This window comes from Panthera uncia, chromosome B1, assembly GCF_023721935.1.
Source record: "Panthera uncia isolate 11264 chromosome B1, Puncia_PCG_1.0, whole genome shotgun sequence".
Taxonomy (NCBI): Eukaryota; Metazoa; Chordata; class Mammalia; order Carnivora; family Felidae; genus Panthera; species Panthera uncia.
In genome coordinates this window covers 188,932-205,493 of record NC_064811.1, presented here as the reverse complement: position 1 = coordinate 205,493, position 16,562 = coordinate 188,932, and the positions used below count along the sequence as shown (strand labels likewise).

General features: G+C 52.0%; 1 protein-coding gene across 4 annotated transcripts in view; it reads right to left on the bottom strand.

The window, feature by feature from the left end:
- PCGF3 (polycomb group ring finger 3) overlaps positions 1 to 16,562 on the bottom strand; it is a 53,628-nt gene that overhangs the window by 17,264 nt on the left and 19,802 nt on the right. For all 4 annotated transcript variants that reach the window (XM_049630117.1, XM_049630118.1, XM_049630120.1 and 1 more), the window contains 5 exons: positions 15,665 to 15,782; positions 14,278 to 14,374; positions 10,826 to 10,881; positions 1,631 to 1,741; positions 602 to 690 (listed from right to left, as the gene is read on the bottom strand). In XM_049630117.1, the coding sequence (XP_049486074.1) occupies positions 602 to 690; positions 1,631 to 1,741; positions 10,826 to 10,881; positions 14,278 to 14,374; positions 15,665 to 15,773 (462 nt within the window). In that variant the 5' untranslated portion in view covers positions 15,774 to 15,782. The remainder of the gene's footprint in view (positions 1 to 601; positions 691 to 1,630; positions 1,742 to 10,825; positions 10,882 to 14,277; positions 14,375 to 15,664; positions 15,783 to 16,562) is intronic.

Sequence of the window (16,562 nt, the reverse complement as noted above, 5' to 3'; positions counted from 1 at the left end):
TAATAGATACACAGATAGAAAAGACAAAAAAAAGACAAAAAATATGATTTGCAAATATTTTCCCCCACTCTGTGGCCTTTTAATTTTCTCACTGGTATAGGATGCTGTATTAAAAGCTGGGTAGGAATGGCTATAGGACTTGATCAAATGCTCTTAACAGCATCTCTGTGATTGTTTTCTTTTTTAAATTGGTAATGCAGTAAATGACGTCTGCACAGATTTTCCTCAATGTTGCACTTTTTCTTTTCCTTTAATACAGGACTGGACCGTACCTTCTTTTATATAATATGGGCACGTGCACGGAAAAATGCCCAGCACCAAATTTTCCCACCTGTGGAGTGATGTGTGGAGAATGGACTTTAATGTTTTTATACTTAAGATGTTTTATAGTGAGCATATATTACTGTGGCAATTAAAAAGAAAGAGAAGGAAAAACTAAGACGTTGGACGTTCTAACATGTCTACTTGGCTGTTTGGCCTTTCCTTCCTAAGTGGAGGGAGCCCCCTGCGGGACAGTCTGCAGCACCTCTCTCGCTGGGACGGGGTATGAGGCACCTGCAGGGGGCGGACGGGGCGGCCATGGAGGCAGAGCGCCACCTACCTGCTCATCGCTCCTGTGGTAGTCGTTGTCCTCCTCCTGCTTCTCCTCCGCGGCCTCTTTGTTCGAACTGTCATCTGCTTTGGTTTCACCTTTCAGCAAAAACAGAAGACACTGTATTATGAAATCCGGAATGTTAAACCATTACTTTTTTAACTGTAAGGTATACTCAAAATGCTCTAAAAATTCACTCAAATAAGACAGTTGCACCTTTAAGAGCATATGCAACTGGGGAGAGCTGGTCTCCAAAGCACCTGCTAAAACTCCGTCTTCTGTAAAGTGCAGGGGCCCCAGGAAGCTGAAGTCAGCTGTGCATGGGTCTGTGAGTGTGTGAACAAGGGCACAGCAGGGTGGCAGGGACAGGGTGAAAGGGGCAGAGAAGCCCCCCACACCCAATACTATTCAATGCTTAACACACCAACTACCCACGAGTAATGCAGGACTCCCACAATATTTATTGTTCCAACACTACTTTTAAAATGAAGACTCCATTGTACGTAAGAAGTTGGGACAAGACCCCTGGCTTCCCAAACAGCCCCCAACTGCCTTCCTTCCGTCTCTGCAGGGCTCCACCTTTCCCAGGGGTCCCAGCCAGGACGTCTCCTTTCTTCTAAGATTATGGGAAACACACAGAGTGGTCTAGAAGCTTCTCAGGAATCCCTGTGCTCACTAGAAAAGTACCATGGCATCAAAGATTTGAATAATTTGTTATGGCACGTGGACTTAAAAATCCCACTAATTTTTCAGTGAATCCAAATGTCATTTTGCCATTCTACAACAGGACAGTTGAGGGGAAGTCTCAGGAGGCCCGCCTGCACTGCACCCCACCTCCAGGTACTTTCGGGGCCCCCATGCTTCCCTCACTTCGCCTACGCAGGACCCCTCTGTGCACAAGCCGTTTCTCAGCTCCGCCCCGCATTCCCATCGGCACCAGGAGTGCCGGAGGACGCTGGAGGGAGGCACAGGGCCACCTGAGAAAGGGGTTCATAATAAAGGCCGGCCTTGGCAGCAGGTGTGCAGAAGCCCACTCACCGTTCCGATGGGGATCTAGGTGCTGTTTTGCAGAACAGGTCTCCCCCTTGATGTCTCCAGGCACTTCCATGCCTAACTTGTGGTAGAATTCCCTCTGTTTTCTCATTTCCGCTATTAAAAATGAATATATGCTCTTTAATCTTAAGGAGGCAACGGATTACATTAAAATTCTGTTCACAAACACCACATGAAGAAAACGACAGATTGGGATTGGGAGGTTTCGACGGCTGCCACTAATGAGAAGATAAATCTGGACCGAATCCTCGGGATCTTGGAGCCGCTGCCACCCCGCCCCGTCGATGCATAGACTCCCGGCTGCAGGACGGGGCAGTTGTGTGAAGAGATGCCCCCCCCACCCCCATCCTCCCCCCCACCCCCAAGACCCAAGACTGCTGTTTTCAACATGTGGCGTCTGGTCAACATTCTGGGACTCCTCAGGGGCACAGCAAACACGACCCGCTGACCTCTAGGCTGCTCAGTAGTAGACTCGGGCCTTCTAGCACCTCATGCCTACGGCCACAGCTTAGAAACCAGCAGTGCCCCTGATTCGCACTGTGCTTTCACAGCTAGATGGCCACCCAGGTGTGCCAGACGGTGTGTAAAGGCTGCCCCCTGGTGTCCGTGGCCAGCCATCACAGCTCGCCGCATCCGGAGGAGGAAGCCAGAGGAAGGTTCCTTGGGGAACAGAGGCCATCCACCACAGTGCCCTGTGATCTCCTCCTCAGAAGCAACGCCAGTCAGCATTCTTGCTCCCCACAGTCAGCACTCCAGTCACTGCTGGCTACACCGGAGGAGGCTCCCCAAACGCAGTGGGGGCCGGGCCGGACAATGAGAGGGCAGGAGCATATGACACAAGGCAGCTACGGATGGGCTTTTAGCAACAAGTGGCTCTGAAGCGTACACCCGGGTAATGAAGCAAGTAGTCACTGCTCAGGGCCGCACAGCAGCAGCAAAGAAAACTTACACCCAAGTTGCTCCAACTAATAACCTACAAATCACTCCATGAAAAACATTTCTGTGGAGCTCACTTGGTAACTGTTGCACTTTTTACCTGCATGTCTGTCTTCTATACGCCATGAGCTCAACGGAGCCAGGAATACATCTTGGTCACATCTTGGACCCACACAGACGCTTGGCGTGCCCAGTCATGTGGGAGCGCATCGATGCAGGGGGTGGGGCTCTGGCGGAAAGAGGGTGGCCCTCAGAACTGAAGGGACAGCACTGCCGGACTAGAGAGGGATGGGCTGCTGGAACCAAATACGGCAAGTGCCAAACCAAAAGGCTGGTCTGGAAAATTTGGATTAGCTTGAAAAGAAATCAAACAATCCTATAAGAGCTGGCTCAGGAATAAAGGCGTGAGATGGTGTGGGGCTGTTCCCAGGTTCTCCAAGAAGGGTGACGGAGTCCTGCTGGTCAGTGTGAGAGAGAATTCTCTCCTCACCTGTAGAAATGGGGCAGCTCCCATTACCTTGCTTTAATTCCCATTTAAACATTTTTCACCTATCAGAATGAAAAAAGATTGAAAATAACAATATTCTCTGCCAGGAATATGCTAGCATAGAAATGTTAATTGGGATGATTTTCAGCAAGGTAACTTGCTATTTAAGGGGCTCCTGGTGGCTCAGTCGGTTGAGCATCAGGACTCTTGCTTTCTGCTCTGGTCATGACCCCAGGGTCATGGGATCGAGCCCCGTGTCGGGCCCTGTGCCGACAGCGCAGAGCCTGCTTGGGATTCTCTCCCTCTCCCTGTCTCTCTCTCTGCCCCGCCCCTGCTGGCGCACACCCTCTCTCCAAATAAATAAACCTTAAAAAAAATGATACAGATCATATTTATTGATGTGGAGCCAGCACCACGATATGCTGTCATGCAAAGGACAGGTTATGTGATGTCATAGGTAAAAACTACAAGTCGTAATCCTGGTGTGACTACCATGCTGTGAGAATCCAGGGGAGCGATAACACAATGTGACCCTGGGCACAAGCCAGTGTCCCTTCCTGACGCTCTCGGCACCTCCTCAATGACAAAGGGCACCTACGGGGCCCCATGGCCGACCTCACACTCGGGTGTGGAAGGTGGACTGCATTCCCACCCCGGCCCCACCCACGTCCACGTCCACGCTTGCCATTTGGACTCAACGTCACAGTCAGAGCTCAGGCTGACAAACGTCTCTTCGAGGAGGGGATGTGTGAGCTTAGCAGCAAAACTGTGATATGAGGCAGGCACTTGTATTAACAGGAAGAAGGTGCACTTTTATTGAAATATACACACATCCCCAAACATAGTAAGTAACTGAGTACCTTCTTGCTCCTTATCACTTTGAATAAATGGTCACCTGTCAGATTTAGAAAAACAAAAGTTCTCACTTTACCTTCACTGCTGCTCCTTCCTGTGGGTCAGAGTTTCTGACCCATACTTCCTCTGAAGAACTTCGTGGAACTGTTCTTGCAAAGCTGGTCTAGAGACAACAAACTCCCTCCATCTCTGTTTGGCTGAGTCTTTACTTCTCCACGTCTGGGGAGTAATTCCTCAGGGTGCAGAATTCTTGGTGGATGCCTTCCTCTCTCAACACTAAACATTTCACCCTCCACTCTCCTTGCAGGCACAGTTTTGGAGGAGAAGTCAGGTGAATTCTGATCTTTGTTCCTCTGTACTCTGGCTTATTTGTTTTTGTTTCTCTGTAGCTTGAAAAGAGCATGCATAGGTGTTGTGCTTTTGGTATTTATCCTGCCTGGTGTTCTCGGAGCTTCCTGGATCCATGGTTTGGTGTCTGACATTAATTTGGGGAAAATCTCATCATTATCATTTCACTGCTGTTCCTTCTCACTCTTCTCTTCTGCTTCTCCTGTTCCCATTACACACACAACACACCTCTGGGGCCATCCCACGTCTTCAGAGATTTTGACTCTGTTTTAGTGTGTGCTCTTTCATTTTCAGCCTCAGAGTCTCTGTTGATAGGTCCTCAACCTCGAGATTCTTCCACATACAAGTCCTGTTACTAGGAGGCCCACCTGAGGCTTTCTTCATTTCTGCTCCAGCATTTTTTGCTCCTTCTCAGCATTTCTATCTCTCTGCTTCCACTGTCCACCTGTTCTGGCATGCAGTCCGCTTTACCAGTTAGAGCCCTTAGCATATGTATCACAGTTGTTTTATTTTATTTTATTTTATTTTAAGATTCATTTTGGAGAGAGAGACACACACAGAGCGTGAGCAGGGGAGGGTTAGAGAGCGAGAGACACAGGATCCGAAGCAGGCTCCGGGCTGTCAGCACAGAGCCTGACACGGGGCTCGAACTCACAAACTGAACCATGAGATCATGACCTGAGCTGAAGCTGCCCAGGCACCCCTATCCCCGTTGTTTTAAATTCCAGTCTGACGACACCAGCATCCCTGCCATGTCTGGTTCTGACGCTTCCTCTGTCTCGAGAAACTGTGTTTTTCTTTGAGTGTGCCCTGTGATTTTTTTCTTGTGAGTCAGATGTGATGTGCCAGGGAAGAGAGCTGGTGTGCCCAGGCCTGCGGTGATGTGGGGCAGGGGGGCGGGGGAAGGGCTCCGTGGCTGGCGCCTCCACACTGGACGTCACCAGAGCTTCCCAGCTGTGTTCTCTCCCTCGGTGGGGAGGGGTGAGCGGAGCTGACCAGCTCCCCTTGCTCAGGTTGGCTCTGGTTAACTAGTGTCCCCGGGGGCAGGCCTTGTTGGACATATTTCAGAATGGCTCCTTTTCTACCCCCTGCTGGAAGCATGAGAGATTTCTCTGATATTTGCTGAGAGACCTCAGCCGAGCTCCCGGAGGTGAAGTTCACGATACCGTGAGGCCCTGGCCATGATTACATCTCCTACAGGTTTTCCAGACTTGTCCACACGGGGCCTCCAGCAGCTCCACAACCACAGCTCGGGTTTTCAGCCCTGAGCTGGTTCCTGCAGAGGCTTCTGCTCCGGGAAGCCGTGTCCCCAAATCCACTGTCAGTCTCTCTACTCTTGACGCAGAACTTTGCCCTGTGTCCCTCCCTCTTTATGATCCAAGAAAGCTGGCTGATTTCTCAGGCTGTTCAGCTTTTTATTTGTTAGAACAAAGTGGAGACTCCCGAGTTCCTTATATGAGGAAGTGGAAACCAGAAGTCACGAAATTCAAAAAACAGTAATTATAACTGAGTACAATTTTTGTAATATAGGCTACTGACAAGAAGAATGGGCTCCTTTTAGGGGGAATAATATTTAATTGGTGTTAAAAGTTAGTGTTCCTTATCATCGAAACTGACTACACGTGTTCATCTCAATGATATTTCACACATTTCATTTTTGGAAGTGTCTTTTCGTACAGAAATGCGGACATCGGTCCACAAGCACGTGACTTTGTGTGGCTCGTGTGTCAGCGTGGGGGCGCTCGGGGAGCTCCGTCAGACTCTCCTCCCGGTGCCGGCCTTCGTGGCGCCGACCGCAAGCCAGCGCGTCCGGCAGAGGGCGGACGAAAGCTCCTCCGTGGCACGGTTAATGGACTCTGAAATATGGAAACTGCCTTCGCGTGTGTGTTGAGCTCCTGGGCCCGGAGCCAGAGCTCAGATCAGCCTGCGACAAACCTGAATGGGATCAGAGATCTCGCTCCCCCTCTTCTGAAAGCAGGATGTCTGAAGTCACGTAGCACAGACAGCACTCACTGCTGTTGAGCGACTTCACTCGCAACAGAGGTTTGCATACAAGTAGTCCCGTTGTGCCTTATGATGTTGGGCTGAATTCATCCCAACATAATGTTGGGAAACATTATCAAATCTTTAGCAAAAGCTAATTTCCATAGTCATTCCAGGTTAAAGGAACTTCTTTCCATTCCAAAAAACTTCAATTTGTCCTTAGCTCAAAATGACAAGAACACACACACACACACACTCACCACAACTAAGCCACTATTAAAGTGCCGTCTGGGGGAGAAAGTCAGGGTGTTTAGGCTCCACTCCTGACAAATTCATCTCCCTGGTGACAGTGACATCTGAAAGAGTGAAGGAAGCCTGCTGCAGACTCCGCTGGTTCAGTGACCTATGAAAGACTCGCCTTCCACAGAGTACCTGCTCTGATGCAGAATACGATGCCCTCTGAACACCTCACACTCTTACCAGCTCGGTTAGTCTGACCGAGTTAGCATCTTCCTGACCCCCAGACGCTTCTACTGCCGCTGGATGGAACACGTCTTGGCAGACCCCACTTCAGGCTGCACTGAATTAGTATTTTCTCGACCCCCTGGACGACACTCTTGCCCGCAGCTGCTCTCTGCAGACTGTTCAGAGATGTTATTTCTTCAGTCGCTTCAGACTCACCAAATGAACAACTGAGCAGACTGGCGACACCAAGGCCAAGGAAAACCACTCAAAACCGCCTGCCTCGTTTTCTTGTGGACCCTTGATGTTGCCTCCCAGAGGCTCCCTCCCCAAAACAAGCCCGTCTTCTCTGGACGCACTGGCTCAGCGGCTACAATCAAACGAGATCTAATTAACTTACGTTACTAAGCGGCTTTCCTCGTTTGGCTTAACAAAGGAGTCAGTCAGAAACCTACTTCGATTGTAGCCTGATATCCACATTTTATTTCCGCGATGAGGTATTCCGTTTGATATTTTCAGTTCTTTCCAAACGTCGCTTTCCTGTGCGTTGGGAGCGCCGTGTACTCGTCTGGCGATGCCTGCACACGCTCTGCCCCTCCAGCTCGGCATGCGCCTCATGGCGCAGTCGGCTCACAAGCACAAAACCGTCCACGCTTCACTGTGGCTTAAAAGGGCAACATCTGAAGTCCATACCTCCCTTCTTCCTGTTTCGACATGACGGGTATGAACTGGCAACAAGGAGAGTCGCACCAGTGGCTCACATGGCTCCTGAAACACCGTCGAGTTACCACTGCATTTCTGAGCTCTGCAGCGTGAGGAGCGGCCACAGTGCACATCCCGTCGGCCGCCGGTTGCTGCTCTGCGTTGTGACGTGAACACAAACGGTACAGGAGCGAGCGAGCTGTGATTTTCACATCACAAATATTACTGACTTTTTTCTAACCATTTAAAAGTATAAAAAGCATTCCTGGCTCACAAGCCACGTAAAGATGGGCAGCAAGCCCGATCTGGCCTGCAGTTCGCCAACCCTGTTCCAGCCAGGGCGAAAAGGCAAGAGAAAGAAATAATGCAGAAGCCTTGCCCTAGTGATTGCACTTCCAGAATAAAGCCAAATACATCCACCCACATCCACACAAAATTACGCGCAAGGTGTCACCGCACCCCCTCTTCTGTTAAAGCCAAGGACGAGAACGTCCTGAGTGTCCCTCAGGAGGCATACGGGAGTGAGCAAACCCCACGCAGCCACCCTCACGACAGGGCCCAGCCCGGCGTCCTGGCCATGCCAGCAGAAGAAGCCAGCTGCGGGCAGTGTGAGGCAAAGAAGGGAGGGGGTGGCTCAACATAAAAAAATAATTTGGTAAATTTTATAAAATGTTGCCTCTTTGGGGCGCCTGCAGGGGGGCTCAGTTAGTTGAGCGTCTGACTCTTGATCTTGGTTCAGGTCATGATCTCATGGTTGGTGGAACTGAGCCCCGTGTCGGGCTGGGTGCCGACAGTGTGGAGCCTGCTTGGCGTTCTCTCCCTCCCCCTGTCTCTCTCTGTCCCTCCCCTGCTCGTGTGCATGCATGCTCTTTCTCTCAAAGTAAATAAAAACTTAAAATGCTGCCTCTAAAAGACAGGTTTTTAAAAATTATTGAAAAAGGAAACAGACCACTGAACAATGAACTCTCCGGCAAAAAGGCCTCGTCTACAAGGGAACAGAGAAACCGAGTTGGTGCGGGGCCAGCAGCGGGGAGCGAACCCCGGGGAGCGGCCACTCGGGAGGCCTGGACGGCAGCACGGGCAGGCATCCTGCTGCCTCCGGCCCTTGTCAGCTGAAGCTCGTCTGCCAGGAAGGGGACTCCATCTGAGAAACCGGGTTTGCGACTGTTGGCACAAGCAGACAGACTGTGTGGAGGAAGCCCTCCTGCCGGGAAGGGTTTCCTTCTACTTAGGGGCAGCAAGCAACCGAGAGCCTGAGCAAGAGAGAAGCTGAGCGCCTGCTGGAAGAGAAACCCTGCCCGAGGGGCAAGAGGGGGCACGTCCCACATGCAGGGTCCTCACACGCCCGCACCACGTTCTTCACAAACAAACCCTCCACTACAACTCTGTCACCGTGCGACCCCTACACTGAGGGCACCTGGACTCCGCGGGGAGACGGCTGGCACTGCCTGGGGCAGGAAGTCAACAGGAGGAGCCCGGGACCCGCCCGGTCACCCCAGACTCCCAGGGCAGTATCGGGAGCTGCCAACGGGGGAGGGGGGGAATGGGGGGGGGGCGCGTGCTTCAGAAAGGACAAGGACCACGAAGCACTGTGAACACATGTGTACGTTTACACGGCCCTGACTGTGGCCGGAGGGGCCAGAACTAAGGCAGCGTGCCGTGCGCAAAGGAAAGACAGGCTCCGATCTGCCGGTCGGTACAAAACGGGCCTCAGGAACCCCGCGGTCCACCTGGCACGCGGGCCGGGCTGGGCGCCAGGACAGGCACGGGTTGGCCACTTCTAACGAATCGTGGACTGATGCTCTGCCGGGGCAGGGCGGCTGGGGTGACACGGGAGCCAGGCCGACTGCACCCGTCCAGGCGGAATAACCCCCGGGGGTGGGCTTCCCAAAAACATGAGTCAGAATCCTGTCAGGCCTGCAGACGCCAACGGTTCACAGGAATGGGGCCTCCTCAACAAGTCCAGACTTGGTGACAGGAGGGGCTGAGACGGGGCAGAGCAGTTGGCCTGGGGGCTGACCTGACCTGGACCCTGATTAAAATAAATGACAACAAGGAAACTCAAAACATGTGGTGTTCACGAGGCAGCTAGAAATGCTGGCGCTGAGCAGGTATTTGATCCGAAGGGATTACTATTACTTCCTTAGGTTTACGAAGTGTTGTGGTTACTCGTGTTACAAAGAGGGTATCTTCTGGGACAGGAAGATGGCTGGAAGCAGAGGATGCAACGGGGCTCTGCGTGAGCTGCAGGGGCTGGGCAATACACACATGGGGTTCTGCCGGCTCTTATGTTTAAAACACCCTGTGATCATTTTTCAAGTTACTGGTATTTTATTTTGACGTATTCTTTGCCTTTTCTGAGGACTCAAAAACTCTTAGGTATCAAAAGATTGTTTCCGTCCGCATTCTACGGGAAACTTGAATTCTTCTTGTATGAGTGAATTGGTGAATGGCACAAAAAAGACCTTAACAATATTATTCTTTAAGTTCTGTAAGAGGGGAGCCTGGGTGGCTCGGTCGGTTAAGCCTCCGACTTCGGCTCAGGTCGTCATCTCATGATTCGTGAGTTCGAGCCCCGCGTCGAGCTCTGTGCTGACAGCTCAGAGCCTGGAGCCTGCTTCGGATTCTGTGTCTCCCTCTCTTTCTGCCCCTCCCCCACTCATGCTCTGTCTCTGTCTCTCTCTCTCTCTCTCTCGAGGATAAATAAACCGGGGGGGGGGGGGGGGGGGGGGGGACAGTTCTGTAGGAAAAGCCAGGTGTACTATCTATCTCTTGATCTAAGGTAGTAAGCTGTATTTTAAATTTTAACCCTCTTCCGAAACATTACAATGAGAAAACACAGCCCAAGTGAATCCCTAACATATCTTATCTTTAAAACAAAGTGTACCTGAGCTGTATCAGCCAGCACCACCGCGCCCGCCCACCATCAGACCCTGAGTGGGATTCTGAGGCCAGTGTCTCCCTCCCCTCCCCCATCACCAGCCCCACAAAGAGGGGGAGCAACAGTCTCTGCGTTCAGAATTGCAGAAAAGGTTGAAAAAGAACAGCCATTTCCACTTTGAGGGTATTCACACTGCATAATGTTTCTTCTTCATTCTCAGTGAGACTTGACTTTAAATACAGTCAAACTTTATCCACACACCGGTTACCGGCTTCACGTCCGTGTGCGTGTGACTGAGGAGGCTGCCCCCGTGCCCTGCTGTGCCCCCACTGCCCCAACAAGGCAGCACGCTCGGCAAGACAGAGACAGTGGGAGAAGCCAGCAACACGGCGCTCACGAGTTCAGAGCAGGGACAAGCGAGATGGTGCTGTTCCCAAAGAGGGGACGGGGCCGGGACCCCCAGGAGCAAAGTGCTCAGAGGCTGAGCCGCAGACTCAGGGGTCCAGGTGGACGTTCTGACACTTACCTTCCTGAAGGCCTGGAACCAGTTTGTAAACAATGTCCTGCATGGTTCTGTCATGACTGGCAAAGAGAACATAACAGGTGAGGTTAGCTAGAAACGCCACTTCCACAATCCGTGCGCATTTTCCATTAACGGTATCAGACTCCACAATCGCGAATTTGAAATTTTGCTTGAGTTTTGCTTCTAGTTTGCACTTAAAAAAATGTTTGTGCTAGCAAAAGTTATAAACAACCTGAATCAATGTATCATTTAATTCAGGTTCTAGAAGTTTCAAGGAATGGCGGCACAGACAAGACCCTCTAGATGATGAGTGCCCTCTGCCTGCTGAACGTGGTCCGGACACCCAGAGATGCGGCCTCCAGGGGCCACACAGGCCCCCACCCCCACCTCTTCCACCGGTGCCTCCTGGGCCTCCACTAGACAGGAAACTTTTCTTTCATGTTCTGAATAATGTAGAGGAAAGGCCCTAAGATCAGGCCCTCCCTGTGGTCCTTAAGATCTACCTATAAAGGTTTTCTGAAAAGGTTATATAAGCACAGCATTTCAAATATAGTTTCTACTCCAGTTTGCTATTTTTAAACGTAACTTATTCAAATGTTTAAGTAACTTTTCAAATCAACGTTAATTTTCAAACATCATAAAATGAAAACCCGTAAGTACCCAGACAAGTAGCATGTAAATAACGGATAAACGATGGGGTTCCACAAAACTTCTAGACATTTAGCTGTCAGGGCTAGTCCAGGGCCGGGCACACAGCAGCCACTCAATGGGCTCACGGTTAGGCCACAAACGGCGGGTGACCAGGGCCTGCAGAGACCCTCATTCACCATTACCAGGAAGAACTTTTAAGTTCTAACAGACATCAGTCTGACATCTCAGCCTGTGTTGTGGCAGACCAAAGCAGGGTTTCTCAAATTTCCGACCACGATGCGCACGTGCCCACAGCGAAGATTATGGACCACAGCTGGCCCGCAGCACGCAGGACACCCCCACGGCTTTGTGGAAAGCTCCCCCCACTGCACGAGGAGAGGATGGTGGAGAGATCCCCGCCACAGAGCTTGACTCCGGGTCCTCCGAATGACCGTGCCAGGCCCCGCCTGCCTGGCCACAGACCCATAGGGCTGAGGGGAGGGGTTGGGGGGGCTCTCCTTGGAAAGGGTGCTGGCAGGCAGGGCAGAACAGCACAGCGCGCTTCTCCTGGTGTCAGCCACATCCAGGCTCTTGGAGGGGCAGCCCCTTGAAAGAGGCTTTCGTGTTTACACTCTAGGCCACAGGCCACACACCCTCTCCCAGCCCTTCGCTTGTGTCGAGGTCTCTACTGGGCCCACGTGACAAGAGCCCTTGGCTTTAAGATGAGGCCTGAAGTGTGGAGCTGCCTCAGGGATCCAACGGGCACCAGGAGCTCAGGCCCAGCACCCTCCTGCGGCCAGCACCACTCGGCATCATCCCACCTCGTAAGGCCTAAGTTACTGCCCAGGGCCCCGCACGGTGCCCCCAGGCCCCGCTGCCCCGCCCTAACTGCCCTCTCCCCACACTGCCCCAGCCCCAAGCTGAAAGCCCTTCCCTTGGGGCAGCTGCACAGTGGGGGGTAGCGAATCAGAGCAGGAGGCTGGGCCAGGTGTGGCTGGAGAAGCTGTGTCAGGAACAAGGCTCTGAGCCAAGTGCAGAGTTGGCATCAGGAGGGGAGAACAAGAAAATCACCCTGGGCCAGTGTAGCTTTAGGCAGAGAACAGGGAGCAAACAGCAAGGGACAGGACTGCCAGGAAAGAGCCACTCTGGAGCCCAGGGCCCACAGCAGGACTTGGGGCTGCGCATCTTTCCCAGCTCTGCACCTCCGTCTCGCTGACCCTGGCCCTCTGGACCCAGGCCTGCACACCTGGCCAGCTCTCTTCCCATCGGCCCCCGCTGTGTGTTAGCAGGCTAGGCTCTGCCTGGAACACTGGGGTCTCAGATTGCTAAAGGGCTTCAGTTCTCCAGACAGCCCTGCCTGCTGTCTCCCCAAAGCACGGGGGTGGGGGTAGGGGCAGGGTCACCACAGCTTCCCACTAGCATGAAGCCCCTACCACCACCTGCCTTCTACAGTTCATGTCAGGAAAGCAACCCCGTGCTCTGCAAGACTATGCCCCCAACGCAGGTAACGTGCACACACTGCCAACAATTAGTACCCAGAGCATATAAAGCATTTCTTCAAAGCAAACAAGTAAAATAAAGAACCCAAGAGAAAAATGAGATGTGAAGAGACATCTCCCGGCAGCCCGAGTGGCCAGGTGACATCTGAGAAAGGACCGTGCTCACTGGTAATCAGGGCGACAGGCCAAGATACCCTACGGAGCCACCATGTGGCCAGAACGCAGTCCACAGGCACCCACAGGACACATCAAGACGGTGCACGGCACAGCAGCCCAGCAGCGCACAGGAAGGCACGGGAGCTCCACAACCCAGCAGCCTGCGGAGGGCCGACAGAGGGGGGACACCTGCACGGGAATGCCCAGAGCAGCACGGAGGGCCCACAGAGGACACCCTGCTGTCCACCTGCACAGACCTCCCCACTAACAGAGACCCGTCTGGAGAACAGGCTGGGTCAAGGGCAAGGGCCACGAAAACACAGCTGGTTCCCCATGTAGCGAGCCGGACCGCAGGAGACTAAGCTATGTTGTGTGGGGACAGCGGCCAGGGTGGGGCGGGGGCTTCTGGGCCTGGTGATTTCTACTTCTCCATCTGGGAGTGGTTTCTTGCTGTGCCATTATAAGCCATTCATGTGTTTTTCAACGCCTTGTGCGCACACGACATACTTCACAACTTGGGAAGTGGAGACACACGTCCCTCTCTTCCTTCAAAACATATATTCAGACCTACCTCTGCTGCTCCCATGTGGTGCAGGCAGCGCTTGGCTTCCTTTAGAGCCCCCCCCCCCCCCCCCCCCCCAGCCAAATCTGAAGTCATTTAAAACTCTGCGTAAAAGCCATAAGCCAGCACTTCCTCCCCATCATAGCCTGACCCCCAAGTCTGGTCGTGCCAACTCCCTGACGCCTCCCTCACAAATGGTGCTGATTCCAAGGGGGTCCGATCTCCCCGAAACCAAAGGAGGGGACTCTTTGCAGCACCAGCTGCGGGGAGCAAGACGCAGGCCACACACAAGGGGCAGCCACCCGGGGCCTAGGACCACTTGTCCCATGACAGGAAGGTGGACCAGGGGCTGCTATCCACTTCAGAGTAAACTTCAGCCAATTTATTGCAAAACTAGTGAAATACAGGTGGGTCCTGAGGTTCCTCAAAATACTCAATTTGAGCAAATATTCCTGGAAACTTATGGGAACAGCCCCAGCGCTCACTGGCCTGACTTGGCTGGATCGGCTGCCGTACGTGGTCACACGTGTCCCGTGCTGGGCGGGTCCCTGACACACCGGGAGATGCCGGAAGCTGTGGCTTTGGGACCGGGACCTGGGCACACTTACCCAATGTACTGCAGCGGGTGGCTCTGGTGGATCACGATCCTACACGTGGGGCAGGTGTTGTTCTCCTCCAAATACTTGACCAGGCAGCTCCGACAGACTGCAAAAGCACACTTGTGTCAGAAAGTAACCAGGGAGGGAGATGCCAGCACCCCCTCGGGCACGGCACACACGGGGGCTGAGGCGCAGGCCACCTCGCACGTGGCTGCTGTGATGGAGCTGCCACCTCTCAGGTCTCAGCAACGACGGAGAAGCCCCAGGCGCTCAGTCAGCGGCCTCACTCAGCAGATTTGAGGTGCAGGGATAAGAGGGGCAAAGAACCTAAGTGAATAGGTGTTCAGAGGCCAAGAGCTGAGAAATCATCAGAAAGTACTTGTCTCCCCCAAATATCTTCACCATAGGGGCCAATAATTACAATTTTCATGTGTGTAAAAAAAGACCACAAGATTTTCTTTGTACACCAAAATTCAAGGAAATTCAATGAAAATAATAATCCAAAAACTATAGTTACCTTTAAAATGAAAGTTCTACCTAAGGGGTCGAATATTTTATTTTCTGAAGTGGAAAACACACAGTCAAAAGTCATCTGCATTACACCCATTGGCTGTATTGCAAAGACCCTATCTACACGGCGTGCCTACCACAGCCAGCGGAGACACTCCGGCCTGACTCCTCAACCACCCCAGCGGTGACTATGCTTCGGGGTAAACAGCAGCATCTCCTGCTGAGCTGGGGCATTAAAACCGCAAGCTCGGCACAGCTAAGAGTCTTCTAAACATCAGAACACAGGCTTATTAGTCGTGAGGAGCCGAACCACATTCTTGTGTTTAAAATGTTAAAGGAATTCATTTGGAAAAATTTAAAAAGGAAGCATTTCTGTCCACTAGAAATGAATATTCTGTCATAACAGTTACTGGTTTTGCTGTTACATAGAAATAATTAAATTTTTCCTGTACTTAGCTTTCCTAAATGGTATCTCTACTGAAAGTACCCACAATGTTTTTAATTTGAAGTAATTTTTCTGATTTATTTTTAAGATCTTTATTCCTGCTTCTGTGTTTTGCTTTGTGTTTGAGCTAAAAGCTTTTGGTGGAGAAAGGAAGGAAGGAAGGAAGGAAGGAAGGAAGGAAAGAAGGAAGGAAGGAAGGAAGGAAGGAAGGAAGGAAAAATAAGAAACCACAAGTATTAAGAAAGCACAAGGCTGGAAGTTGTCAAAGGCCACGTTCTAGAACATTCTGCCAAACACATATGCAGACAGTCCACACACACCCCTCCCATAGCTGTCAAAGGCATGTTCTAGATCATTCCACCATACACATATGCAGATAGTTCACACACACACACCCCCCACAGCTGTCAAAGGCCACGTTCTAGAATATTATCCACGTACACGTATGCAGACACTCGGTCACCGTGGTCGCGTCGATGAGATATCCACTGCACAGGCGGCAGGTGATGTGGGCATTTATGTCCCAGAGTTTAATCTTTCTGGTCAACATCTTTGGCTTCTAGAAGAGAAAACCAGTATCAATATCTGAAATACTCCCATGTGTTATCAAAGGTTCAGGCTAAATGTAAATCAAGTTACAGCACATCCTTCCAGGAGGGCACAGCATCATGTGGACAGAGGCTGCCACCTGCCAGGGCAGGTCCAAGCCACAAAGGCTCTGTGGGCCGACTTCCGTCTGGAGAAGGAACTGCCAAAAGTCCTCCCACAGAGGACTGGGACTGTCCCGCCGAACACCTGATGGGCAGCTCTCTGCAAACGTTACTATTCCCTTAACCACCTGTGGCACTGCCCCTCTCGGCTCCCCTGACCCCTCCTGCTCAGGACTGAGCTGAGGCCAGCTGGTGAGGTGGCAGGCAAGTGAAGGAGGGTCGTGAAGGTGCAGGGAGACAGGCTGGGAGAATAGGCAGGCTGTGCTGAGTCTGGGGCAGGAGGCTGAGGGGTCACTCCTAGAGCTTCTGGCTCTTCTGTAAACCTAGGGGATGAATGACCCCAAGGGGCACCAGCAAGGGCAGCACTGGCCAAACCTGAAGGAGAAGCAAAGTCCTTCGATGAGACCTTGATACAAACAGTCACACCACGTGATTCTGACATCAGAAGGGTCAGGAAAGTCAATGTCCAGTCCCGACAAGACCCAGGGAAGCAGGCAGTAAGAGGGGCCCAGATGTGCCCAGATGGAACAGGAGCCATCCCATTTCTAGACATTTATCCTAATAACTGGACAAGTTCAACAGATGTTTGCCGCAGGGGCACCTGGGTGGCTCAGTCGGTTAAGCATCCG